At 48.1% G+C, this 24,856-nt stretch overlaps 11 protein-coding genes across 11 annotated transcripts; 4 read left to right on the plus strand and 7 right to left on the minus strand.

Moving 5' to 3' along the window:
- Positions 1–135: 135 nt before the first annotated feature.
- On the minus strand, positions 136–1,025 carry ASPWEDRAFT_168330 (post-initiation translation factor DPC29; the record flags this gene model as incomplete). The annotated part of the gene is made up of 2 exons (XM_040830285.1): positions 136–761; positions 812–1,025. 2 exons carry the CDS (start codon positions 1,023–1,025, stop codon positions 136–138), a joined length of 840 nt encoding a protein of 279 aa, XP_040692097.1.
- A 165-nt stretch (positions 1,026–1,190) lies between these two features.
- On the plus strand, positions 1,191–8,020 carry ASPWEDRAFT_65446 (AP-1 complex accessory protein LAA1). Its single transcript, XM_040838792.1, has 6 exons — positions 1,191–3,767; positions 3,819–4,175; positions 4,229–5,503; positions 5,556–5,787; positions 5,840–6,141; positions 6,200–8,020. The coding sequence occupies exons 1-6, from the start codon at positions 1,323–1,325 to the stop codon at positions 7,772–7,774; spliced, it is 6,186 nt and encodes a 2,061-aa protein (XP_040692098.1). The 5' UTR covers positions 1,191–1,322; the 3' UTR covers positions 7,775–8,020.
- Positions 7,987–8,781, minus strand: ASPWEDRAFT_179974 (uncharacterized protein; the record flags this gene model as incomplete). The annotated part of the gene is made up of 2 exons (XM_040831820.1): positions 8,392–8,781; positions 7,987–8,325 (listed from the first exon to the last, which is right to left on the minus strand). Exons 1-2 carry the CDS (start codon positions 8,737–8,739, stop codon positions 7,987–7,989), a joined length of 687 nt encoding a protein of 228 aa, XP_040692099.1. The 5' UTR covers positions 8,740–8,781.
- A 116-nt stretch (positions 8,782–8,897) lies between these two features.
- ASPWEDRAFT_36042 (uncharacterized protein) lies at positions 8,898–10,759 on the minus strand. Its single transcript, XM_040834360.1, has 2 exons — positions 9,373–10,759; positions 8,898–9,316 (listed from the first exon to the last, which is right to left on the minus strand). Exons 1-2 carry the CDS (start codon positions 10,526–10,528, stop codon positions 9,141–9,143), a joined length of 1,332 nt encoding a protein of 443 aa, XP_040692100.1. The 5' UTR covers positions 10,529–10,759; the 3' UTR covers positions 8,898–9,140.
- A 61-nt stretch (positions 10,760–10,820) lies between these two features.
- On the minus strand, positions 10,821–13,532 carry ASPWEDRAFT_65449 (uncharacterized protein). Its single transcript, XM_040838793.1, has 3 exons — positions 13,382–13,532; positions 13,151–13,320; positions 10,821–13,096 (listed from the first exon to the last, which is right to left on the minus strand). Exons 1-3 carry the CDS (start codon positions 13,522–13,524, stop codon positions 11,031–11,033), a joined length of 2,379 nt encoding a protein of 792 aa, XP_040692101.1. The 5' UTR covers positions 13,525–13,532; the 3' UTR covers positions 10,821–11,030.
- Positions 13,533–13,834: 302 nt separating this feature from the next.
- cdc123 (cell proliferation protein CDC123) lies at positions 13,835–15,156 on the plus strand (the record flags this gene model as incomplete). Its single annotated transcript, XM_040837141.1, has 2 exons — positions 13,835–13,965; positions 14,025–15,156. 2 exons carry the CDS (start codon positions 13,835–13,837, stop codon positions 15,154–15,156), a joined length of 1,263 nt encoding a protein of 420 aa, XP_040692102.1.
- A 240-nt stretch (positions 15,157–15,396) lies between these two features.
- On the minus strand, positions 15,397–16,282 carry ASPWEDRAFT_168336 (dodecenoyl-CoA isomerase; the record flags this gene model as incomplete). The annotated part of the gene is made up of 2 exons (XM_040830286.1): positions 15,397–16,033; positions 16,092–16,282. The coding sequence occupies 2 exons, from the start codon at positions 16,280–16,282 to the stop codon at positions 15,397–15,399; spliced, it is 828 nt and encodes a 275-aa protein (XP_040692103.1).
- Positions 16,283–16,653: 371 nt separating this feature from the next.
- On the plus strand, positions 16,654–17,267 carry ASPWEDRAFT_126863 (uncharacterized protein; the record flags this gene model as incomplete). Its single annotated transcript, XM_040829217.1, has 2 exons — positions 16,654–16,994; positions 17,046–17,267. Coding segments are annotated over exons 1-2 (273 nt in total), but the record flags the coding sequence as incomplete, so codon positions are not given.
- A 990-nt stretch (positions 17,268–18,257) lies between these two features.
- ASPWEDRAFT_48664 (serine palmitoyltransferase small subunit family protein) lies at positions 18,258–18,697 on the minus strand (the record flags this gene model as incomplete). The annotated part of the gene is made up of 2 exons (XM_040837142.1): positions 18,258–18,502; positions 18,583–18,697. 2 exons carry the CDS (start codon positions 18,695–18,697, stop codon positions 18,258–18,260), a joined length of 360 nt encoding a protein of 119 aa, XP_040692105.1.
- A 1,404-nt stretch (positions 18,698–20,101) lies between these two features.
- Positions 20,102–21,037, plus strand: ASPWEDRAFT_36049 (peptide chain release factor family protein). Its single transcript, XM_040834361.1, has 2 exons — positions 20,102–20,472; positions 20,550–21,037. The coding sequence occupies exons 1-2, from the start codon at positions 20,257–20,259 to the stop codon at positions 20,904–20,906; spliced, it is 573 nt and encodes a 190-aa protein (XP_040692106.1). The 5' UTR covers positions 20,102–20,256; the 3' UTR covers positions 20,907–21,037.
- ASPWEDRAFT_36050 (putative chromosome segregation protein Cse1) lies at positions 20,785–24,621 on the minus strand. The gene is made up of 8 exons (XM_040834362.1): positions 24,361–24,621; positions 23,997–24,307; positions 23,770–23,940; positions 22,386–23,710; positions 22,250–22,332; positions 21,890–22,193; positions 21,649–21,828; positions 20,785–21,589 (listed from the first exon to the last, which is right to left on the minus strand). The coding sequence occupies exons 1-8, from the start codon at positions 24,428–24,430 to the stop codon at positions 21,142–21,144; spliced, it is 2,892 nt and encodes a 963-aa protein (XP_040692107.1). The 5' UTR covers positions 24,431–24,621; the 3' UTR covers positions 20,785–21,141.
- Positions 24,622–24,856: the final 235 nt, after the last annotated feature.

The following is a 24,856-nucleotide window of genomic DNA, read 5'->3' on the forward strand; positions in this document are numbered from 1 at the left end:
CCCAAGTGAATCCAGGCAAAATTTTGCCAAACGCCAAAATGTATGCTATGGACCTTTGTCCTATCTCTATTGTACAAAATCGCGCGACTAAATATACATGTCATGATGCGTGAAGATCTTGATAGACATAATTGCCTAAAGCTTCTCAGCAGTATTCAGATAGATATCTCGGAGACTGGGATCTTCTCGGAGAGTGCCCAAGAGATCTTCCAGCTCCTTGATCTGTGTTTCATCCTTCAGCTCGACCATGGTATCCTGGTTTGGGTCCCAAATGATCTCGAGCTCCTCGACCACGAGCCCAGTGAGCTTTGAAAAGCTTTCACCAACGCTCTTTGTTTCTGTTGGTTCAGTAAATATCACGAGACGGCCTTCCTCATCTGCCGTGATATCGGTTGCACCAGCCTCGATGGCCTGGTCTAAGTAGTCATCTGAATTTGACCCATCCTTTTTCTCAAACACTATTTTCCCCTTCTTTTCGAAAAGGTAAGTGGTAGGAGTTACAGTACCACCAGCATCTTTTATGGCATAGCGAAGGTCTTGTAGGACACGAGCTTTCTGATCCGTTAGGCATTCAACAACCGCCGCAACCGAATAGGGCAGCATGGCCTCAATTGTCACTTGCTCGAGAGCTTGTCCAGTAACGCTTATCCCCTGACCCCGGGCAATTGCCGCCTCAATAACCGTTTTTGGGATTCCGGCTCGCTTTGCGTTCGAGAGTGCAAGTGTTAATCGAGGGTTGTATTTGGTATCGGCTCCCCACACTGAGCATATTAGCATCGCATAACACACGAGTCAATGGTAGACAACTCACTCTGCGTAGCACTGCTGATTTCCTTGCTGACCATTGCCCGCTCCTTGCTCTTTGCTTTGTCATTCTTTGCCTTGTCATGTCTGATCGTCGACCATCGGTTGTGTCCTGAAAACAGTGCAGAGTAGCTGGTGAAGCCGCGACAGGAATCGCATACTGGCTGAAAGCCTACGCGACCCCGCTGCTGCAACAGCCCTCTGCTCACAATTGTTGCCATTATGATTCCCGAAGCCCCTGCTTCACATTGCTCTTGTCGCAAATCGACTGCAGGCTGACTTCATACATGCGGATCCGGACCGACGGTTTCTCCGCTGCCCCCCGGCCGGAGTTGAGGACAAGTGCCCCCCGTACGAGACGGCGATGCGAGCGGACAATATTAGGAGAGCATTGTTCGATTCGACGTCAGGTTAACCAATTCCCTTTCCTTCTTTTCCTTTTATCTATCCTATTTTTTAATTCACTCTTTTCTTTACACGGCCTTATGATAACACCCTAATTGAAATTGCCAAATTCAATGTCTTCTGAAAACGCCGCCACATCTACATCCTCCGACAATGCGGGCCCCCGTGCGGAGCTGGATATCACGAAGCTCCATGCCCTCCCCTCCGAACAACAGGATCTTTACCTGCTTACATTCACATCGGACCTAGTGCAACACATCTCAGGATTGGATGGAGCGCAGGTGTCATCTCAGCAGAAGTTCTTGAAGAAGGAACTGTTCAAGATACTTACACTTCCGTCGCCGACGATCACACGAGTCCTCCGCAACAACCTAGGACGATGCTCTGGGGCTATACTTGGGAAGGGAGACCGGGGTATACTGTTCGAGACTATAACGGAGTTACTGGGCATTTTAAATGCGGGGAAGAGCGAGGCGGACATCAAGACGAAGTTCGCCGCGGCGCATTGTATAGGGGAGGTCTTTGCGGTCGCTGGAGAGAGTGCTTTTGCGCAGTCAGGGGCAGTGGTTTCCAGCTTACTCAAGCTGTTGAAGCCGTCCAGTAACCACACAGGTCTTCGTGGCTCAATCTTTGCCGTGCTGCGCAAGGTAGTTGTCGGCGTTGGACTCCCTGTTGATGAACCGACAGCTAGAGATGTTTGGAAACAGGCCCGCAATGCAGCAACCAGCGACAAGTCGACTTTCGTCCAGGTCCACGCCTGTCGCTGCCTTGAGCAGCTGGTGAAAACAACACCATTCTTTGACAACACGAGCGACCTGGAGAATCTGAAGACCGTGATCTGGAAGATCATCGATAGCCCCGTGGCTCCCGTCCGACATGCGGCTGCAGCTTGTTTAGCTCGAGCATTGGTGAAGCTCCATGCCATGGATAACCGAGTTGCGCCTGCCCCAAAGCCGAAGAAATCAAAGAGGCAGTCCAAGAAACCGGCGCCTAGACCCGGCGACGATGAAGAGGAGGCGGAAGTTTCTGAAGCTTCTACCCCTAAAAAGGATACGCGCTTATATTTCCTACTCCCTGATCTTCTCCGTCAGCTGTCTATTCAATATTTGAAGAGCACAACTTCCAATCGCGCACGGGCGGGTATTGCTGTGTGCTATAAGCATGTTTTGCGCAACCTCGGGGACAAGATCATTGAAGAGCGGTATGGTCAGATCGCGGGCCATCTTCTTTTTGATCTCTTGAACCACCCAACCGTCACATATAATCGATTTAGACATCTCATGACTAGGAAGTTTATTAAGAGCATTCTGGAGGATACCGTTGGCCGCGAGTCGCTGCGAGAGAACAGTCAACTCAATGCAGCCAAGTGGTTGATTAATGAGGTTCTCAAGGATTATCCTCAGGTCATTCAAGAGCGCCGCGAGCCTAGCAAATATACTCTCACGAGTGCCCTTAGTGCGCTGTCTTCTTTGATTTCATCGCTTGGATCGGCCTTCGGTACTCTTGCCGAAGCTTGTCGCGAGGCTTTACTTCAGGTTCTCCCCCATCCGAGCTACACTGTTCAGATCCACGCTGCACACTGTCTGCGTGAATTCGTCCTTGCATGCCCACACCAGCTTTTGTCATGCGTGACGATTTGTATGAATAGTCTGAACAGGGAGCTTGGACAGCTATCTACACCACGACAGTCCCCGCGGCGCTGTGTCGGGTATGCAAATGGGCTTTCGGCAATGCTGAGCACTTCTCGCCTTCAGCCACTTTACGGCTCCGTTGAGGTGTTCTCCCGTGTATTCAACCAGGCAACCGATCTGCTGAAAACAAGCAGCAGCTCTGAACTGCGAACTGCAAGCACACAGATTCAGGTTGCTTGGATTCTAATTGGAGGGCTGATGCCTCTGGGCCCTAGTTTTGTGAAAATTCATCTTTCTCAGTTGATGTTGCTTTGGAAAAACGCGCTTCCCAGGCATCTTGGTAAAGAGAATAGTGCTCAGCGGGGAAATTTAGAGATGAGCTTTCTGACACATGTCAGAGATTGTGCTTTAAGCTCCTTGTTGACTTTCATGGAGTTCAACAGTAAATTGATTACGGCAGATGGAGCGAAAAGAATAGCTACATTTCTGGAGAACACAGTCACCTACCTCGATGATTTGCCAAAGCAGAAAAAATCTGTTGAAGATATTTCGCAGCGGCTTCACCCTTCATTACAGCTAAGTGACCTTGCAACAATGGTCCGTCGACGTGTTCTCCAATGTTTTTCGAAGCTTGTCCATATCCATCACCTTAGTCATGGAGATATAATTTCCCAATCTAGCCTTTTGAGTCTTGCGATAGCTTCGTTTGCTGATCCGGATTCCGCTCAAACAAATCCAATGGAGAGCTCGATTGCGGCCTCCAGTGGCCAATTTGACAACCTGTGGGATCTCTGCGATAACTTTGGTTTCGGGGTGACGGGCCTGTCAAGGGAATACATTGCAATGACTCTATCTGGGAAACATGAGAATGAGAATGGGCCATCTTGGTCTGCTGTGGACTCGGCAGATCAGTCCATTGATGATGCTGTAAGTTAACCTCAAGTGAATAGGTGCTCAAGTAGACCCTAACCCCTACAGTTGACTTTTCCGATTTGCCAGGCGAGCGAACACGATTCAGTTCTTCTCTACTGCTCAAGAGATGGTGACAGCATTGTTGCAGACCCACCTACAACTGGGGTTGTCAATGCTGCTGTCGATCTATTTGCTGTTGCTATTCCCCTTCATGCCCCTAAAGTCCAGGAGAGCAGCGTTGAGCAAATTGCAACCTTTCTTTCATCCCCTAGCCTCCAGCGGAACCCTGGACGCAAAGCTGCCATGGTCGTCAACATAGGTGTGGCATTGCTTCATGCTCTCAAGGTTGCTGTTAAAGACCTAGCCCCCTCGGCTGGAAAGTTGAATCCAGCCACAGACAAAATATTGCAAGAGCTTTTACAGGTGAGTTTCGTATGTACTTTGTAAAAGAAAAAACCAGTAACTGATCAATTCAGAAATTTGTCACCGATGCTGATCCAATTGTCCGTACCATTGGAGTTGAGGCGCTCGGGCGACTTTGCGACAGTTCTGGAAACGCCTTCACAACCACGCAAATCAACTGGCTTGTAGATTCCATTGTGGAAAATCGGGAACCCAACACCCGTGCTGGCTGTGCTGCTGCTTTGGGCTGCATCCACTCCCAAGTTGGTGGTATGGCTGCTGGTTTGCATCTCAAAACCATTGTCGGCGTTTTGATGTCGTTGTGCAATGATCCTCATCCTGTGGTTCACTTCTGGGCTCTAGGAGGATTGGAAAGAGTTGCAAATTCTGCAGGCTTGACGTTTTCTCCCTTCGTCTCTAGCTCACTTGGAATGCTGGCCCAGCTCTACAACGCAGATACACATAACGAAGAGGCAGTAACGTTGGCAACCTCCAACATTGAAATGTCCTTCCTCACACCTGTGGTTATAAGTCGTTGCATCGATTCTCTCATCAACGTGCTCGGGCCCGACCTACAAGACATCGCTAAAACACGCAATCTTATCCTCACTCTTCTCCGACAATTCCAGCTGGAAGATAGCCCAGCTCTGGTGACTGAGAGCTCCAAATGCTTGGATCACCTGTTCTTATATGCACCAGGGTTTGTGGACTTCTCAGGATACGTCAAGCGCCTTCAACAGGAACTTTCTTCGGATAGCCCGCTGATGAGAGATGTGGCCGTTCGTGCACTGAGCAATCTTATGAAGCGGGATGCTGCCTTGGTTATCCGAAATGCTACACCCACACTTGAAGAAGATATCTGGTTCGCTTTCGACGATTCACCTGACAACAGTTTGCTCAGAAGCATGATACAAAATTGGCTTCAGCAGACCGCTTTGGTTGAAACTGAAATGTGGATACAGCGTTGCCAAACTATCTTGACCAAAACGCGCCATAAAGTGGAAGATGTGCCGCAGACCGCACCACCCAAGACTGCCAATCAAGACATTCCAGATGATGAAGTTGCAGGCTTCGCTTCTGCGGTTACTGGTACAGGACCGACTGAGGCCAATGACGGCGTTTCTGGGCAGGAATTATTGAAATGGCAGACTCGTAACTTCGTGATGAGCTGTCTCAGTGAGCTATTGGAAACAGTGCAAGCAGCCATTCTACCAGACCAAACAATCCCTGCCGAACTTGCTCTTCAGCAAAACGTTGGAGATGTTGTCAGGATGGCATTCTCGGCCTCTACTGCAAATGTCATAGAGCTGCGAGTGTGGGGTCTGAAAATCATTGACCAAGTTCTTAAGGTTCGCCCGTCTCCTGTTTTGACGCTTAATCTTCTCGCTAACAAAGTATCAGATGTTCGGCAAAACCCCAGACCCAGACTTCTCCGAGGCGTCTCTTTTGGAACAATACCAGGCCCAAATTGGATCAGCCCTCACTCCAGCGTTTGCGGCCGACTCGTCAGCGGAACTGGCATCAGAAGCAATTAATGTTTCTGCCACATTCATTGCAACGGGAATCGTCACAAATGTAGACCGGATGGGCAGGATTTTGAAGCTTTTGGTCCTTGGCCTGGAGAATTTTTCTAGTAAGCTGCATCGTGACAACTACATTGACACTAGTGCTAAACAATCATGCAGAAAACCCAGACACGACCGAAATTGGCGACCTGAAGGGACTGAACTCGAATGCCAGAGTTATGGTTAAGATGGCTCTCTTTTCAGCCTGGGCACGGTTGCAGATCGCGAGCATAGAACAAGATTATCTGACTCAGGTAGTCGAGCCCTATCTTATAAGACTTACTCCACTGTGGCTCTCTTCCCTCCAGGAATTCGCCCGTCTGCGATTTGAGCCAGATATCTCAGGAAGTCTAGGCACCGGCCCGCAAGGTAGCGATTTGGACGAGGTTTATGCTGCTTTGAATCGGGAAACATTGTTGAAGGTAATTCATGGCTATCCAGCCGTGCTTATTGCAAAAGCTAACTTGAATCCCCTTGTAGTTCTACCAAGACTCCTGGCTTAATTTTGTCGATGCCATCGCTGGTCTTGTCGAAAAGGACATTGATTTCGTTTTTGATGCCCTAGATGGAAAGTCGAAGCTGACGGAACCCACCGAGTCAGAAAAGAACGAAGAAAGCCCTGCTAAGGTCGAACCGGAGGGTAAAGGGCATGATATCAACTATCGCGATGAACCGGTTGCGTTTTTCTTTGTCCTTTTTGGACTGGCATTCGAGGCCCTTGTCGACCAATTGACTTCACCATCGCAGAGAATGGATATTCTCCAGGCCCTCAAGAGAATTCTACGGCCAGTGATCTCAGGAAATGCGATATACCAGGATGCTATCTTCTCCGAGACAATGGATAGCCTGGATCGTCTTGTTCTGACTGAGGGAATTCCTATTCAAAATGTCATCGTTGAGATAGCGCGCAACTTGTCGCTGGACCACCCCGCAGCAAAGGGAGGTCAAGGGCGAGTTGAGCATCTTTCAGACGATGTGGAGCAGCTGTTTGAGCTAACTAGAAGCATTATTTTGGTTCTTGCAACGCTGTTACCTAACCTCCGTGACTCTACACCAATTGCTCGATTCAACGTGACTTCTGACGACTCTCTGTCTCTTACTCGTCTTGCACTTTCATCTCTAGTCGATGTCGCTTCGATTTTCCCATCGATTATTCGCAATGATCTTCATGCATGCATTCTGCACATATTCACCACCATTCTTGCGACAGGATTATGCCAGCAGCAAGTCGTGCCTCAGGCTCTTCCGATATTCAAACAATTTGTTCAGGGAATAGCCAATTCAGACGATGACGATGGACCTGAACGGTCTGAGAATCTTAGTGTTGTGTCACACCAGCTTCGCGGTTGTTTAACACGCTTCCTCGCCACTCTCACCATTGCTCAGCGACGAGAGTCAGAATCTTCTCTGCCGTGTGCCAAGAACACCCTTCTGGCGATTACTATTTTATTGACAACAGGAGGCCACCTCATCCCACCTCAAGACCCACTTATTATTCGAGTCCTTGACGAGTGCCTCGATTGTCTCCATGATGTTGGTCTTGCCAATGTAGCAGCAGGCTGCCTCCGCTCGATTCTATTGGCCCCCAACCCTAGATCACCTACATACGAGGTCGTTGCCAGATACCTGACACCCAGATTGATCGGTTTCCTGGTTGGCTGCCCAATGGAAAACGGTGAAGTCCCGAGTGACCCAGAGAACTCGAGAGTTGTTGTTGCACGCACACTAGTTTCCTGTGTCACCCATGGAGCATTTTCTACCGGTGAAGTGCCAAAGGCCATTTCCCTCGTCATGTCGGCCCTCCTTGCCCGTGGAAAGCGTGAAGGGCAAGCAGTACATCAAGAAACCGCAGCACACTTGCTGGAACTTGCAAAGGCTGACCAAACCACATTCAGGCTCCTTGTAGCCAGCATGAAGCCAGAGCAGAAAGCGTTGCTCGAGGAAATCCTTCGAAGCGCGGGTGTTGGAGCCGGGGCAAACAGAAACCAAAGAGACAGTGCAGAAGACGAAGGCCAGCAGAATATGCCGAGTATTGCACTGAGATTTGATTTCTAGTTTGATACCCAGGGGAGTGTTTTTTTTTACTTTGTTTCTTTTTCTTTTTCCTTTTCTTTTCTCGTTTTCGACATGAGCAAAATTTTGATGATTGGACGGATTAACAACATGAATGTGGTCCAGCATACCTGAATTCTGCTTTGCATATATAGACTCGAAGATAAATCAGTGTAATTGGCTTTACTGAACTGAAAATAGAAATATACGCATATTCATTCTGAACTCTGGTCTTCATCCTCACCCACCACTCTCTTTCTCTTTCCTTTTTTCGTCTCCCCAACGACTTTGTTCCCTCTGACTTTTCCAAACAGAGCGTCCAACTTTTGCTGTCCCTTCTCCTCTTTCTCAACTTTGACTTTCTCTCCAGCCAACACAGGTGGCAGTCCCTGAATGCGTCGTTTGGCGTCCTCGAGAAGCTCAATTTCTCGTTCTCGTTGAGCCTTGACCGTCGGGATAGACCATGAACCAGAGGAAACATTCTTATGCGCCAGCTTATATTTGGATCCAGTAAGGGCTGTTTCGTAGGTATTGGCGTCAATTTTCTTAACGTGCTAGGCAGACAGTTAGTTCCATGTCAAACAAGAAACACGCCAACAACACCAGAAAGATGAACATACCTGATGCCCAACAATCAACCAGTGATACTCCGTTCCAACCGGCGCACCACTTCCCCTCGGCGCCTTCTGCGCTCTCCTCTTACTCGTTCTATACTCAACTCTCCATAAATCTGGTTCTTCTTTGGTCTCTTTCCAGACGCCTTCGTCGTAGTTCCAAGTGTGGGAGCCGCCGATTGCCATGCCGGAGTATATCTGCCCTTTGTGGGATTTGAGAGTGTTGTAGCCTCTTCCTGTGCTGGTGTGTTTAGGGCGGTTGTCTTGGGAGGAGGGTTCTGGGGATGCTTCGTAGGTTGTGTCTTGGTCCTCGTGGATGGGATCGGGGGTTTCGGGCGTGGGTATGTCGTTCATATTGGTGTTGGTATTGAATATTATGAGTGGGTGCTTAGTATGTTATCTACTTTTAGAATATTTTGAATTGATATTTTAGCTGAACAGTTGATGATGGAAGTAGGTGGTGAGGATGTTTACATATATGACGTCATAGCCATGGTGGCCGAATTACTGGACAGCTGAATAGGTTGAAATATAATAATTGACATCAGTTCTCTGGTAAAGATCCATGTTGAATATATCTGCCACAATCATAGAATGATATCCTAGGGTATCGATATGCTCTATTATACACTCGCATAGTATGCGGAAACACAAGACACAGTTTGTATATGATGACAAAGAATGCAAAGAAATGTTGATGTAGTAAAGACAGAAGAATAGAATGAAGAAGACTGGGCTCTAAATGATGGTGGTTCTTAGCCCAAAGACTCACTGACATGGATGCCTGGGACTGAGGTGTCGGAGGTTGGGACTATAGTATCTTTGACTGGGTGTATCTCCGTCTTTTTCTTGACGACGACTTCTTTCTTCTTGTCGTTACTGTCTTGCGACTTTTTGACGGAGTAGTATTTGAGGAAGATGATGATCATGACTGGAAGAGAAGTTAGCATCAGAATTCAAGCAAATTGAAACAGAGGCACGTCCTACAAGCACTGATCGCAACAGCCATAGCAGCCCTTCTTGTCAAAATCCATCGGAGTCCTTCAATTTCGCTTTTACCATCGCTGTTTAGCGAAACGGTGATTTTGTAATTGAGTTCCTGGACCGACGTATCTATACTTCGCTGCTGCTCCCGGGTGGTCATTTTGTGATCATTGAACATCCCCTTGATGTCATCCTTCAACCCCGCAAGCTCCTGATTCAATCGTTGAGACAGTATGTCAGATTCGTGCTGCAATTGTGTCCGGGAGGCACGCTGTCGCTGTATTTCGGCATTTCGGGCAGTCTGAAGGGACGATTGGAGCTCAGAACAAGCGGCCTTGAACAAGTAGGACTCATTCTCCTCATCGGATTTGGAGGTCAGGCTCTGTTTTGCGAAGTCGAGGTTGTTCTGGAGAATGCGTCGAACGGCTTTCATGATAGTGACGGATTGGTCATCGGTAAAGGCACCTTTCGAGAGGTCTCGGACCAGTGAGTAGGTATCGAAATGGTGTACGTAAGGGGCGGGAGCCATGTGCGGAGGTCTGTTGTCGGAGCCCGGAGACCCAGACGGCGTCAAAAAGGCAGATGGAGAGGGCATATGGAAAACACTATCCAGAGGCGCTTGATCTTGGGGAGGAGGAGGAGGAGGAGGAGGAGGGGCATTTCGTTCTTCGTTCACGCGTTCGGAGGGAGATGCCTCTTCGGCATCGGGTTTCGCTTGAGCTGGTGCGGGCTCCTCTTTTGGCTCTGGCTCGGCTGGAGTATCATGTTTGGCTGAACGAGTGGTGACTAGATCTTCTGCAGCAGAAGGAGACTTTTCGATAGTGTCTTTCTCAGGGCTTTCTTGAGGTTGTGGTTGTTCAGGGGGTGCGGTGTCCTGCTGATCACTAGAGCTATCCTTTTCCGACGGCGGCGGGTTGGCAGCTGGTTGATCGCTTGCTTCGCCCTTTGGCCGATGTGGCGGAGGTAGGTTTGCCTCAGCTGCTGGCCCGTATCGCCGATGATATGTTCCCTGCTCACGCCGTCGAGTAGTATGGAAAGCACGCCGTGATGTTGAGCTGGTCTTGGGGGGAATCCGAATGGAGAGGTGGGTAGTCGGTTCGCAGGACCGGACGGCCCGCATTAGATTGGGATAGAGAAACGGGAATCTAGGCACAGCCATGGCTGATGGGAGGAAATTAAGACGGAATTAACAAGCCAAGCATAAGTAAAAGGAGCGTATGAGATTGAATTGAGAGAAGTTGAAGGTTGGATGGATGAATGAATCACCCGCCTTTTTTTCCCGCGGCCAAGTGCAGCAGCCGGAAACGTGACGTGGGCGGTGACGATCCCCCGCGGGAACAGTATCCACGTTGGCTGCGAATGACGGTGAGGATATTACATCTCATTCTTGGGATGGCGATGCAGAGTAGTACTGAGTAGTACTTGAGGAGAATAAAATAGGAATATATATGCCCGTCATACCATGGATGATTGGGTAAATCCCGTTTGTTCCTGATTATTCGTATCCACGGCACTGTACCTGCATGGACACAGGGATCATCGACTAGGGACAAGACTGCTATCAGAATAATCTATTTGTTAATTCATTCAAGCCATCGAGCAAGCCTGTTGCCCACAATAACGATATATACAGTATAAAAGGCAATGAAACCCTCGGCATCTTACTCAACACCAACCGCCAGAAGTCCAAATAATAACCTCGTGCGTCCCCAGTATTCTTGAGCTGCCTTTTCCATGGTTTTGGCCATGACCGGCGCCTTCGACCCAAGACTGCCCCGGAGCCTTTCGACAACTTCATCCAGCTCCTTTTGCTCGAGGTCCTTGGCTACTAGTACATTTTTTAGGTAGATAGCATCGAAAAATAGCTGAATCTTCCAGTCCTGGATATAATCTGCGTTCGCCTCTGGTTGTTCTCCGGTCGTCTTTGATTGTTCTGCGCTGGCCTCTGATTGCTCTGTGCTGTCATCGGCATCATCCTCGCTTGCCTTCGTTTCTTCCGTTTGCTTATCCTTCTGTTCTGATTTGATGGATGACTCCAGCCTGTCATGAGCAGATGCGAAGGACGTTGACATTGCTTTCTGGAGCAATTTCTTCAAAACCTGAACGGTAGATGGATCCCAAAGATCTGCACCAGATTTTTCCATGGACGACACAAGTCGGCGTATGTACTTGAATGTTGATGCTGAAGGCTGAACTGGTAATTCTGGAATGCCTTCCCATAGGGTCCGACCTTGCACCTTGTTTTGCGAGTTCGTTAACAAGCGCAATGGAGTCGTGGGAGCGACAACTTCTGTAGCAATCATTTCCTGTAGTTTAGGAACAATGCCGCCCGAGAAGGTAAAGTCATCCGAGATGAACTCAGCAGGGAGATTTCTCCGAACGAGTCTAATGAGCCGAAGCAGGAATGCAGCCTTTGCATTTTGGTTCGAGTTCCCAAAAGCTTCAAAAGTAACGCTGAATGACGATTGAAGATCATCAAATGCTTGTCTGGTAGCTACTTGAAGTGCTTCTCGTAATAAATGAGGATCATCTTCACTCAGTGTGGCGGTAATATCCACATCAGGGTCCTCATCTTCGCCATCATCAATTATGTCAACCCATCTTGCTCGTTTCAAGTCCTCGATAGACTCCCTGGCCCCTTGGATAGCTGAAGCCCAGATTCGATATTTCTTCAGCACTGTAGAGATATCCTCATCCTGACCAAGTAGTCTGTCCACAATAGCTTGTTTGAAAGTTGCAGCACCATTTGAGTAATCCAAGGAGATGAGGCCAGGATCCCATAGTGACTCGGTATCAGCATGCTCTTTACTATCCCAGCTAGAGATAATGGACGAGATGTCTTTTCCGAAGACCTCCAGTTTCTTGGCTTCTTCGGATAACACTCTCGTGAGCTGCCCATTGAAGATAGACCGAATTCCTTCCAGTACACTCAAAGATGAATGTGTTGGCGTGGAGCTCCACGAGCTGAGCCAGATCTCTAATGTCTTCTTTCGAAGTGATAGGAGATCGTAAAAGTCATGCCAGCTCGCCAAGCTCTTCTGGCAACTTTTGACTAGACTTTGGAATGCTTGATTTGACCATTGCTTGATTATCTTCTCAGCATCTGATTTAGTCAATTCACTTAGCTTGATCCAAGGGGTGAAGTTATTGACAGCCGGGGCAACCCAACGCCCCAACACGTCAATGCCCAAATCATCCACATTCCGAATTTCAGGGTCTGTCAATAATGGCCGTGCCTTCAATTTGCCAAGAGCATCGGATAACCGGCGGGACAGTAGAACCTTGGAAGTCTGGAGTGTGCGAATGTATAGTCGTAAGGTCTTTAGGACATTTCCCCCCGACAAATCGGTAAGTTCTAGCTGGTTTCCGATGACATCTAAACGAACTTGGTGGAAATGACGAATGGCATCATCTGAGGACGAACTGGTCGCTAAGCAATATGCTGCCAGAGCTTCGATGATATCATCTGCGGTAGAATTCATAGATGCGAGGCGTTTATTGATCCTTTTCGAAAGCGTTTGCCGAAGATGGGCTAATTGGTTGCGCAGACTTTCCAGGAATGGCGGTACAGTCTCCTGCTGCGTAAGAGTTTTATGTAGAAGCCGAGAGATGACCAGAATCTTTGCTATCAGCAACAGGGAGCTCCGTTTCCTCAGGAGTTTCGAGATAGAGGCCGTGCACCGATGAAGTAGAGAGAGTTGAGCTCCGAACGCTCGCTTGTCCGCATCTGAGACCCAATTAGACATTCAACATGACAATGTATAGGATCCATCCACCATACCTTTCTCGGCCTCATCCCGTTTTATCTGGTTGTAGTGTGCGTGCTTCCTCTCTACCAGTCGTGGGTTGCATCTCCGTCCAACATCGGTTAGGTTTGATTCCGTCTCCTGGATCTCATGGTTCATAGAAACAATGGTCTCGGCAGTTCCGACGAGCTCGCGATATCTCGTTCTATATAGAATCTGAATGTTAGCTATGGGCTAGAATAAACAGTAGTTCCTCTGCGACCTACCCGACCAAAGCCCGGAGCCTCTCCTTATTGCTTGCGATGTCTCGGCGAAGCTCCTGTTCGACACGCCGCACGGTGGGAATTGGATATTGAAATGAGTCCTGCCATGATTTCAAGCTCTGGGGCTCTGGAGCCTCCGACGCCATGGTGGTGGATGGCATGGAAGAAGTTGGAAGAAGAGCCCAGCAACGGAGATGCGAACAGTTTACAGGAACGATGATCGTGAGTGCCTGAGGCAGAGAGTGTTCTGGCCTTGTTACAGTTCATTACGAATTACAATACTGCTAGTCCGTATTGGGAATGCTATGAGTCGATCGATCGAGTCATCCCCGCCAATTCAACTTTGCGATGATTTTCAGCCCCTCACTGGCAGCTTGTCTTGATTTTTTCTGCTATCAACAGTAGCTCTTGTGAGTTCAACATTGTTGGCAATCAGGAAGAAGTCAATCTGCCACCATGCCGCATATTGAGCCTGAGGAACAACCTCCTGCTGAGTCTTCAGCAGATCAGCAGCTGGAGAGACTGCCTTTTCCACCAGTTACATACTCTCACATCTTGAATTGCTCTTTTCATTCCTGGCAACCTCGGTATGGTTCTATTTTCATTTATCCATAGCAGCTATATGTCTAACAACCATCTTTCGCAGTTACCGTACAATCACCCCCAAATCTCGCGTAATTCCCTTGACGGCGCCGTTCGTTTCCTATCTCAATGCCGATGGCATCGTACTGCCACCAGAGGATGCCCCCCCGACGGACGAGGATAATGTCGATGATACATTCTCGGATGACGAAGATGTTGAGGAACACTCTGACCCATCGACGGAGTGGCAGGATGTACACTCCCGGGTCAAGGCCACTATCACTGACTTTGGAGGCAACGTGACGCCGAAGCTGAACTGGAGTGCACCCAAAGATGCAGCCTGGATGTCCGCAACAAATGACCTTCAGTGTCGCACGCCCAACGATGTCTATTTACTCCTGAAAAGCAGTGACTTTATCACACATGACCTGGAGCTGCCATTCGATGGATGCGTCCCCGACGATGAATCTACACCACAACCCGAAATCCCCTACCACTTGGTCCTTCGGAAATACGTTAACTTCAACCCATCCCTCGAGTTTCGGTGCTTCGTTCGCAATCGCGTTCTTCTTTGTATGTGTCAGCGTGATCAGAATCATTTCGACTTTCTCTTCCCCATGCGCGATTCCCTTCGGTCCCGGATCCAGGCATTCTTCGACGAAAAGCTCAAGGATACATTCCCTGACCCGAACTTTGTTTTCGACGTTTACGTCCCTCCACCACACCAGCGGGTGTGGCTGGTGGACGTGAACCCATGGGCAGAGAGAACAGACCCGTTGTTGTTCAGCTGGTTGGAGATCCTGCAGATGAAAGACCCCATCGGGATCCAGGAGGAGGAAGACGACCCAAATGTGCCAGAGCAATTCGTCAGACTTTCGCTGAATGATAACAACACATTTACAGTGGAATCCCCACCGGATGAAGCTTCAGAGTCGGAATCGGAGGAAGACTTGGAGGATGGCGATGATGGCGATGATGGCGACAACCCATTCCTTCCTGAATTCCGTCTAGTGAAGCGAGATGACCCAGAAGCATATGCATTTGCAAGCACGCAGTACTCGGCACACAAGCTTCCGAAGGAGGTTGTCGATGCCTCACTTTCCGGACCTGGTGGTATGAGCCAGTTCCTCGGTCAGTGGCAAGATATCATGGCTAAACAGGTACAAGAGGACGAGGAGGAAGGAAGCGACGAATAAAATACGATAAAATTGTGTTCTTCATTGATAGGGTGTTTGGTTTAGATGGCGTTTGTATTAGGGCAAAATAGAAGGGTCAGGATATGCAGTTTTGCTTATGTACGAATTGGCTAGAAGTCACATTAGTAGTGACTTGACTCGTCTCACCTTGCTGAAACTGTATTTAGTATATACAAACATGAATCCGCGAAGCACGATCTTCTATAAAAGGAAGAATCTATACTCTCAACAGAAACCCATCTAGAGCTTATGCCTCTTCTCACCAGACGCAAGCTTTCTAAACTCCTCCTGCGGAACACCACTCATGAATCTCTCCAGCCCCATAAACGCCTCTAGACCATTCTGACGATCAAGCAGCTCCCTCTCGGGTCTCCGAATAAGCTCCTTAATCTTAATCATACTACTCTGGTTAAGGTGCGCCCCCATCCGATCCTCAACCTCCTCGAGAACCTTCTTCAAGAACCCGTCCGAATCATCCGACTTTCCAGACGGGGCCTGGATGACCCTGTTCACGAAACCGGTCGCCACGAGTTCGTCACAGGTGATACGCTTGCTCATGATAAGGGCTTCGTTGGCCTTGGCGATGCCGAGACGCTCGACAAAGGCGCGCGATGCACCACCCTCCGCGACTAAGCCGAGAGAAGCGAATGGGGTGAGGAGGAAAGTGTGCGGGGCGGCGTAGATGAAGTCGGCGTGGGCGACGAGTGCGGCGGACAGGCCGACTGCTGGGCCGTTCAGCGCCACGACGAGGATCTTGGGGTGGTTGTAGAAGGTGCGGGTGATGTCGACATTGTTGGTGACGAAGCCGCGGGTGAGCTCGCGGCGGACTTTGTTTCCTAGGTCTCCATCTGGTCGGGAGCTTCGTACGTCTGCGCCACTGTGGAGAAGGTTAGAATGGATCTTTGCTTTAGGGTAATCAGGTAGGCAGGTCTTACGCTGAGAAAAAGCGTCCTTTGCCGGTTATGACGGTGATGGTGATGTCGTCGCGTGTTTCAACTTCCCGCAAGCGCTCGCCCAGGAGATAGTAGAGATCTTGGTTTAGGGCATTCAGCTTCTCAGGACGGTTTAAAGTGATCACCGCGATGCGGTCGACATAGGTAAGAGTAATGATGTTCTCTTCTGCCATTGCGATTGTGGTGTGTTTTGTATTCCTGACGGTATCACTGAAGTAGACTATGATATCATTAATGAAATTGCTGTCTTGAAATGCCGTTTATCAAACAGTGATTGACGAATATCAAAAGTAGTGAATGATGCAATTCGAAATATATAAAAACAAATCAACCCAGATGCTAGGACATCTCACATCTTGTCTACCCCATTCTCCATCCGGTCCTTACTCCGTCTTCCTAGGCATTCAGGCATTTCCCTGCGGGGAGACCGACTAAGCCGAGGCCCGTCGGCAGGTCACGGGATCAAATATCAGGTGACACCACGTGGCAGGCTTTGCTCAGTTTGCACCATTTGCAGAAGCTCGGTGATGGGCAATCCAGAAATGCACATTGGGAGGCTGCGATCAAGCCTAGTGGTGTCGCATCGCGAATGATTGATTCTCCATTTTGATTTTTATATATTTTGGTATTGTCGATATTTTTGACGATTATCTGGTAATTGGATGCTGTGAATAACTTGGTCAATTAAGGAGTTCAGACAAATCGCGAGACTGGGAAAAATTAAAGCAATCACCGAACACATCCCGCATCCTCCGCAAAACAACCAAAGCCACCAGGGGCCTAAATAACTACACTTACCTACACATACTCACACTCACACTCACACTCACAACAATGTCTTTCATCCTCCGCAGACTGCAAGGTGGCAACCTTGAAATCGCCAAAGTATGTCCATGTCCATCTCATTCATACCATCATTAAATTAACATCACCCAGTTTGGCATGTACGTCCTCTTCCCCATTGGATGGATGTACTACTTCGGCACAAACCTCGACGACCGCTTTAGCGTTTCTGGCTTCTGGCCTTCCGCAGAACAATCACATAAGATTCCATTGGAGAAGGAGGAGATCGACGCTGAGCTGAAGCGGATGCGGATGGTGGATGCTGTTCGGCGGGAGCGGAGACAACAAAGGGAGGCTTTGGAGACGCAGACACAGGTGCAAGCAGAAGCACAAGCTCAGACACAGGTACAATCGGCGCAGAACGAACAATGAGGAGGGGATCTCTCGGAATGATGGGCATAGATGGGATGGGATGTTTATGCGGGGGATGCTATAAAAGTCACCTTTCGGCCTTCGGCTTTGGCGGTCGAATCGATATCGATATCAATGTCAATGGTATTTGTTACGTCCGGAATATTTCGACAAGCGTGCGATGAAGAAGAGGGGCAGCGACAATACTGCAGTTTGGAACTCACATGTGATATTTATGAATATGCGTTTTGTACAACACTCTACTCTGGGGCATTGCGGGAGTTAATTTGTTCATCTGGGATGGGTATTACTGTATCACCAATGAGACTGGAAATATGATACCAGCCTATAGTTCGTTTGTACAAATGTACGGGTCTTGAACATGTGATGCTGCGCTCTAAGTTTACTAGTCCGACTAGCTCAGTCCATCGTCTCATCATCAAAATTATTATCCAAACCTCATCAGGTGTTAAAACTGAAATAATAAAGGGGTATCAAGTTGAAAATATGAGGAAATAACAAAGAAAGCAATTTTGAATCACTCGCTGCCAAGAGTATTCTATTAGGAAAAGTCTTGATGCGAGTTGGATAATTAATAAAACCATCAGGTTTAAAGATAAAGTAGCCAGAGACCAACCGACACGAACGCCTTTGATGCGCCAGCCTGCTCCCAAACAAAACCAATCACGCGAAACTCCGTGGACAAAACGACTTATTTAACACAGACCAGCCAATTATCAAACAGGGACAGCAAGCAGCGCTGTCAAGGATGTGCAGGTGTATTGGTTGTGTGAAGATGGACGATGCAGGACGTGAGGGGGTGCGACAGAATCGGGAGCGGAATCCGAGCAAAAACGAAAAGCGAAAAAGCCCCGAAGGAACTGCCTGGGGGTTGGGCGCGACCTTGATCCATCTCAAAACACAGGTAGGACCAATACAGACCCTGGCTTTGTATCACAGTTCGGCAATTGGCTTCGTGGCCGTTGCGGCCGCATTTTTGGCCGTCTCGTACATCATCTCAAGGTTCTGTGTTCCACTTTCACGAAATACTGAGCTAATCGATGGAAGGCCGGTGGTGATGATGGGACGCTCGCCGACGCAGTAATAATACATATGGCTGTATATGGTTCTCAGGTGGTCGGGGAGGTAAATGTAGGCGGCGGTAAAGACCATTGTGAGGAGGCTAATAATGAGAGAGTCTGTAACGAATTGCCTATGGTCAGCATTGATCTTTTGTCGCTAGCAGAAGCAGCTCGAGATAGTGTGCGGGAAAACGTACTGAAGATGAATTTTTCGGTGGGGGTAAGCATATATACAGCAAAAGTCACCTCATACTGATAAATCTTCAAACGGATCCAGCGCATGAAGGCGCTGATGAAGTGGAAAGCAGTCATTATGGATAGTGGACTGAGGTTGAAGCTGTAGGAAATAAAGATGCAGCTGAGAGTGCTCCGTATATAAGAATGTTGTTATCTGGGCCCCTGTTGAGGTGATGACGCCAGCTGCAAACTGTCCGGAAGGAAGCTGGACTAGTGTTTGACGTTGAACAAAGAAGTCAAGGCCAGACGTTGCAAGGAGCAGAGGAAAGAATAGAATATGTAGGAAGAAAAAGACTGCAGATTCTAGGCATTCATGGTAGAAGAAAAGAAGACGAAGAGAAGGGAAATTGGACGAGGGGCGCAAGATGAAAGATGTCTCACGAGCGACAGGATAAAATTAGGATAGCGGGAGGCAAAAAGAAGGTTCAGAGAGAAAGAGAGAAAGGAGAGGAAAAAGAATGGAACCTAGGCTTGTTTGATCGACGGTGAAATTGGATTGGATTCAATTGAATCCTGCAGGAGAGCAGTACTGCGGGGTGGAAGGCAGAGAGGAAGAATAAATGATGAAGATAGGAGAGAAAAAGGAAAAAAATGAAGTTAATCGAATGCGATCAACGAAGGGGAAGAGACGGGCGGCCGATGGAATCACGATGATTCCACACCAGTTTCAGTAACTTCTTGTTATTCTTATTCTTCTCTATCTCTCTCTTTTCTTCTTCAATTCATTCCTTTTCGATTATTCTCTATTGATTCTATACAGGGTCTAAGGGTCCACGGACACTAACTTAGGCCTGGATCGCATCCATCACGATGATTCTACCACTACACAGGGATCCGTAGACTGTCATCATGATGATCTCTATGCATGCCGACTGGGAATATTGTTCCATCTGTCTAAACAATCCATATTCATGGATCAGTCTATCCCGATCAACATCGCTTTGTTCCAGTCGTGTCAATGCGTCAATGCGTACGTCACCTGGCGGGTCTCAACTGGCCAACAGAATCAACATTAAGATATCAGATTCTTTCAAGATCACTGTGATTGTCTGAAGTCTGGCAATCTATTCATATTTAATTTTGACATGATACAGACTACTAACTATACTGGAATGGTATCAACTGTATGAATATAAAATCTACAGACTACAGAGTATGGATGAATGAAGTATCTCAACGCTCGTATTCGTATATCCAACAAAATCCCCGTTGAGCTGCCCGATGCAACTGAAACCTCACCAACCAAACCACCACACCAGGATCAAATCCTTAAAGCAGTTCAGAATCAAATCCAAGAATAACTAACTCTATCTACCTAAGCATTTCATCGACAGTGGATTCGTTCAGATTCGAATCTTCCGAGACTTCCGTAGCCGTCAAGATCCGTACACGACCTACATTAGCACTGCACAAAATGCACAGCTTGACATAGTCAATTGCATATTGAGAAGAATAAGAATAATAATGAATATCATAAATGTTTGGTTCAGTTTTGTCTCATAAATTTATATAAGATATCGCATTCATGTCGAATAGCATCACCGAATACCGCATACGTAGACCGCCTCCATAGCCTTCACCCAACAGAATCACCTCCAATAACATCTCCGTCCCTCAATAGTTCCATCCCAACAATGCTCCGTTGCATCCACCACGCCCATCCTAGGCTATCATCATCATCATCATCATCATCATTCCTATCCCACTTTTTCTCTCCGTCTCCGGCTCCGAGATGCTTCTCCCTCTCACCGCCCATCGGAGCAAAACAGTTGCCGCCCCGGCTCAAAATCAATGATGCCGATTTGACCATCTCCTATCTCAAGGGCACCGGGCCCGGAGGTCAGAAAATAGTACGCTCTATCATCACGCAATTCCCACTGCCGGCCTTGCATAATGCTCTTACTTTATAGTATTCTAACAATTACAGAATAAAACTAATTCTGCCGTCCAATTAATACATAAACCTACCGGTCTTGTGGTCAAGTCCCAAGCTACTCGTTCTCGGTCTCAGAATGAGAAGATCGCCCGTCAGCTTCTGGCTGATAGGGTCGAGCATTTGCAAAATGGGGACCAGAGTCGGACTTCGATCAAGGCGGATCGGGCCAGGAAGAAGAAGGCTAGTAAGGTGAAGAAGAGCCGGCGCAAGTATCGCGAGCTGGAGGAAGGGAAAGACCCAGAGGGGGGGGAAGAAGGAGAAGCAGAAGCAGAAGAGGAACCATCAGAAATACCAGAGTCCAAATCAGAGGCTACTCCAGAGCCACAGGAACACAGGCAGGATCGATGATTGAGTGCATATCGCTGCTCGGTGTTACGATTAAGAATGTACGATATCTGTATTCGATTCTATGTAAATAAATACCTCATGTGTAATATTTTTGATATTATCTAATAAATAATGGTGGCTCATAAAAGGCATGTTTGATCTTAATCTAGACTTTTTTTCTTTCTTTCTTAATTGCGGTCAACGTCTACGCTGGATGATATACACCCAAACGTTAGCCCGACATCACTGGTAGTATTTATGCGGAGATATAGCTGCCCAGCGTCGCCTTGGCCTTATCGCCTAAGCGCTCCTGCACAAATCCAGAAACCCGTCCACCGTGCTCCTGGTCCATTTGCTTCAGATATTTGCCAACCCAGACCTTAAGATCAGCACCAGTCTCTGGCCATGGGTCCTTGGTCTGTGGTCGCACAGTGTTCAACGCTGTGAAGCCAACTCCGAACGCCATGTCCTCAATGTCGTGGTCATCAATGATGTCATCCTTGCTGGCGGGAAGAGGAGGAAGCTCCAAAAGGTTGAGCAGTGCTTCGCACGTGAATCCCCATCCCTTCTTGTATCGGTTGGCAAAGGCCTCCGAGTTGGCAAGGGTCTTGGTAAAAGACAGCACGGCGGTCTTACGGTCCAAGGGACGAGCGAGCTTCTGGGTTTCGGGGAGGATGATGTTGAGGTAGATAGGAGTGAATAGTCTAGAAACCGTTAGTATGATTGTAAAGGTGAAGAGAGACTCAGATTCGCGTATGCATACCCTTCCTGCACCTTGTCCGTAACTTGAATAACGAAGTCGGCACTGTAGCCCTTCTCATCATGGGCAGAGATAAAGTGGAAAAAGCGGACGAATCGCATAGTAAGATTCTCGGTCTTGGAGTTCTGCAGACGAGTGAGAATGATCTGCATGATCGACACAAAGTATTGCTCCAGGGCGGTTCTATAGAAAAAAGATTAGCGGGCCAAGGGTCGCCCCGTACTGTGGATGGTCTTGGACTCACGGTGGGAAGTTCGCAACAACGCTCTCCAAAAGATCAAATCCAAAGCTTTCGTTGGTCTTGGTAGAAAGGAGCTTCTGGAAAATACCAAGAATAGGCTCGATCTGGTTGCTTTCCAAAACAAACTGCGACCCACGGATGAGGATGGAGGACAAAAGCCGAACAAGGGCGGGGATGTTTCCTTTAGACTCCCACATCACAGGCATGAGAATTGGCGCAACCAAGTTTTGGTAGTAGCTTGGCAGTGTTCCGGAAGGGTTGGCCTCTAGAAGTGCCGCGAAAAGCTGGAAGATATATGGCATAAATTCTGTAGAGGCGTCAGTTCTCATGAAAAAACACTGATATAATTAGAAATCAGCTTACCTTGCACGTCTCCTTGAAGAATTCCGGCAAAAGGAGGATACAGGGCTTGTTCAAGCTTATCAGGGTTGCTGGGCGCGGCGAATCTGTGGCCTGTCAGTAACCATTTATAGCAGGATGCTCCTGGAAGAGTGCATACCGGATGAAAGCGCCCAAAGATTCAAAGTGGAAATAGTAAAATCTTGGGTTACTTGGGTTGGTGCTGATGATTTGAGTTATGTTGATCAGATGCTGAAGAACAATATCTGTGTGCGGCACCACGCCGTCCTTGATGACAATAAGGACTCTCATCACGCATCGCATCAAGAATTCGTTCTCCTGCACCTTTTGGGGAGCAGGGTCCTTCTGAATCAAAGAGAAGATGTGCTGCAGCAAATCCTTGGCCAAAGGAGTAATTGAATCAGGGGCGATGATTGGCTGTCCCTGAGCATCGGAGAGGTAGAGTACTCTTTCGACCGCAATAGCCGCATAAGTATAGACAACATAGTTGGATGAAGCAAGGTGCTTAACCAGCAAAGGAAGCACGACTTGCCACTGTTCCTTGGTGATGATACTCCGGAAAAGGTACAGATACTTGATGGCATCCACCTTCAGAATAGGATGAGAACCATCTTCGGACAGCAAATCTGCAGAAAGGTGATTTTGGAAGTAATCGGCAATGCTGACATTGGGGTTGGTTGCAGTGACTCCAAGGTTGGCTGTAGCCACTCCTTTAGCTGCAATTGCCGAGTATAGATAAGTCGCAGTGTCCTTGGCTTTCCAGTTCGATGTAGGGTCCTTGGCATATTCAGCCAAGTAGTGCTCGATGTATTGGAGAACAACCTTGGTGACTGACGCTTCAAACTTTTCGGCCAGTTTTCGCACAAAGTCCGTAGCCGCGCGCCGCCTGGTATCACTGTCCGATCCTTCAAGATCCCGTCGGATGAACTCAATCGGTTCATCTTCAAACAGTTCCTCGTCCGATTCCCGTAGGCTGACGTTGGGCAGAATAACCTTTTCAATAATTTGACCTTGTGTGCCCTCATCTTGGAAGACTGCGGCATGATCGGGCATGCCGGCAATCGAAGTCAAAAACTGCAAAGCCCGACTGACCAAGATATCATATTTAGTTTCCTGGCCAATCGTAGTCAGGAAGCTCCAAGAACTTTCCACAAACTGCCCAACGTGAGGCTTAAACACATCCATGTACTTCTGTACGTAGAGGGTCAACACTTCGAAAATCCCAGCCCGAGCATATTCAAGTTGACCAGACTCGGTATCATCATCAGTGTGGAGCAATTGGTTGTCGTAAGTGAGGTACTTGAGTAAGAGCGAAGCTATCCCTGAAATATTTTCTTCGAACATCGGTGGAAGGTCGTGGCAAGAGAGGTCGAACAGCAACTTGATCATCAAGTTGAACTGTGTAAATCCCTGAGTTAAGTTCTCTTTGTTGGATTTGTTTTGCTCGAGGTAGCTGTCCAATCCCTTGAATGTGAATTAGCACACAATGGACATCGAATGGGATTGAAGAGGAGCGAAATTACCTCGAAAAGGGCCAAGAATGGATTTCCGAATTTTCCAAGCACATGGTTGATCTCTGTGTACAACTCGTTCGATTGGAACAAGGGTCTCCATCTCTTGAAGATCGAATGCGCAACTTGCAGAACGCCAATGTTGGCCGGAGGATTTGTTGGTTGAAGTCTTGAAACGAGATCCTAAAATGTGTCACTAAAAGAGAAAAAAGTGCATTCACGGTAACGCTGTAGCTTACATCTACAAGAGTATCCCATCGCTCCCAGAAATCACTATCAGCAATAACACTGATAGCCTCTCCCAGTTGAGTCTGAATGCCTGCGGGCACCGAAATCATCAGGCTGATCAGTTCCCGCTTGAGCGTGGCAACCTCCTCAAGCTGGAGCTTGTAGTTTCCATCCTCGTCTGTCCAGTTTCGCTTGATAAAGTTCTTAAAGGCGAGGGCACTGGCGAGGCGGGTATTGTAGGGCTGGGAAGCGGACGCCGTGATCTGAAGGAGCTGCAAAGAAAAACCTGGCTTGCTCTCTTCTTGACGAAGAGCAACCTCGGCTAAAAGTCGTTAAATCAAGTAGCTAAACAGAAATCAGATTCAAAATACTCACCTTGCTTGTTCTGTCTAGGATCCAAACTTGCCTCAAGGAGCTGGGCAACAGCTCCAAGACCTTCAGCCATTTTGCAAGTGGGGTATATGTCAAGATTGGAAGGAAATATAAATAATATTCAGCAGAAAAGGGGAAATAGAAAGGTATCAGGCGCTGCTGATGACCAGATGCGATTTGTCTCTAGGAGTTGAGCAGAATGCCTTGACACTGTGTGCAAAAAGGCCCTGGTATGTAAAAGCCGGAAGAGCTCAATTATTCCCGGTCAGGCAGTTTGTTTGGCGGGTTGCTTGGAAATATTCCAGGCGGTGAGCAGCCGTCCGCGGGGTGGTTCTGCCTGTCAGGTGACCGGCCGGATCAACCTTTTTCAGGCCTCCGCCAGATCATCATCGACCCTTTTTGGGGGGTAAAATGTCTTGGCACACTGCGGCCTTGGGGAGATAACGAGAGATCATTGACTCTTCGTCGGGTTACAGATGACTAAAATCTTTCACGGCCT

Source organism: Aspergillus wentii (assembly GCF_001890725.1).
Source record: "Aspergillus wentii DTO 134E9 unplaced genomic scaffold ASPWEscaffold_2, whole genome shotgun sequence".
Lineage (NCBI taxonomy): Eukaryota > Fungi > Ascomycota > Eurotiomycetes > Eurotiales > Aspergillaceae > Aspergillus > Aspergillus wentii.

Bases quoted from the DNA above. Each gene is read 5' to 3' on its own strand.
- ASPWEDRAFT_65446 (XM_040838792.1), top strand. From the start codon at position 1,323: ATGTCTTCTGAAAACGCCGCCACATCTACATCCTCCGACAATGCGGGC. The intron at 4,176-4,228 runs GTGAGTTTCGTA...TGATCAATTCAG, and splicing joins TATTGCAAGAGCTTTTACAG to AAATTTGTCACCGATGCTGA. The intron at 6,142-6,199 runs GTAATTCATGGC...ATCCCCTTGTAG, and splicing joins ATCGGGAAACATTGTTGAAG to TTCTACCAAGACTCCTGGCT.
- ASPWEDRAFT_65449 (XM_040838793.1), bottom strand. From the start codon at position 13,524: ATGGCGTCGGAGGCTCCAGAGCCCCAGAGCTTGAAATCATGGCAGGAC. The intron at 13,321-13,381 runs GTAGGTCGCAGA...GATTCTATATAG, and splicing joins AGGCTCCGGGCTTTGGTCGG to AACGAGATATCGCGAGCTCG. The intron at 13,097-13,150 runs GTATGGTGGATG...ATTGGGTCTCAG, and splicing joins ACGGGATGAGGCCGAGAAAG to ATGCGGACAAGCGAGCGTTC.
- ASPWEDRAFT_36049 (XM_040834361.1), top strand. From the start codon at position 20,257: ATGCTCCGTTGCATCCACCACGCCCATCCTAGGCTATCATCATCATCA. The intron at 20,473-20,549 runs GTACGCTCTATC...TAACAATTACAG, and splicing joins GGCCCGGAGGTCAGAAAATA to AATAAAACTAATTCTGCCGT.
- ASPWEDRAFT_36042 (XM_040834360.1), bottom strand. From the start codon at position 10,528: ATGGCTGTGCCTAGATTCCCGTTTCTCTATCCCAATCTAATGCGGGCC. The intron at 9,317-9,372 runs GTAGGACGTGCC...CTTCTCTTCCAG, and splicing joins GGCTGTTGCGATCAGTGCTT to TCATGATCATCATCTTCCTC.
- ASPWEDRAFT_36050 (XM_040834362.1), bottom strand. From the start codon at position 24,430: ATGGCTGAAGGTCTTGGAGCTGTTGCCCAGCTCCTTGAGGCAAGTTTG. The intron at 24,308-24,360 runs GTGAGTATTTTG...AACGACTTTTAG, and splicing joins TCCTAGACAGAACAAGCAAG to CCGAGGTTGCTCTTCGTCAA. The intron at 22,194-22,249 runs GTAAGCTGATTT...ACGCCTCTACAG, and splicing joins TCTTCAAGGAGACGTGCAAG to AATTTATGCCATATATCTTC.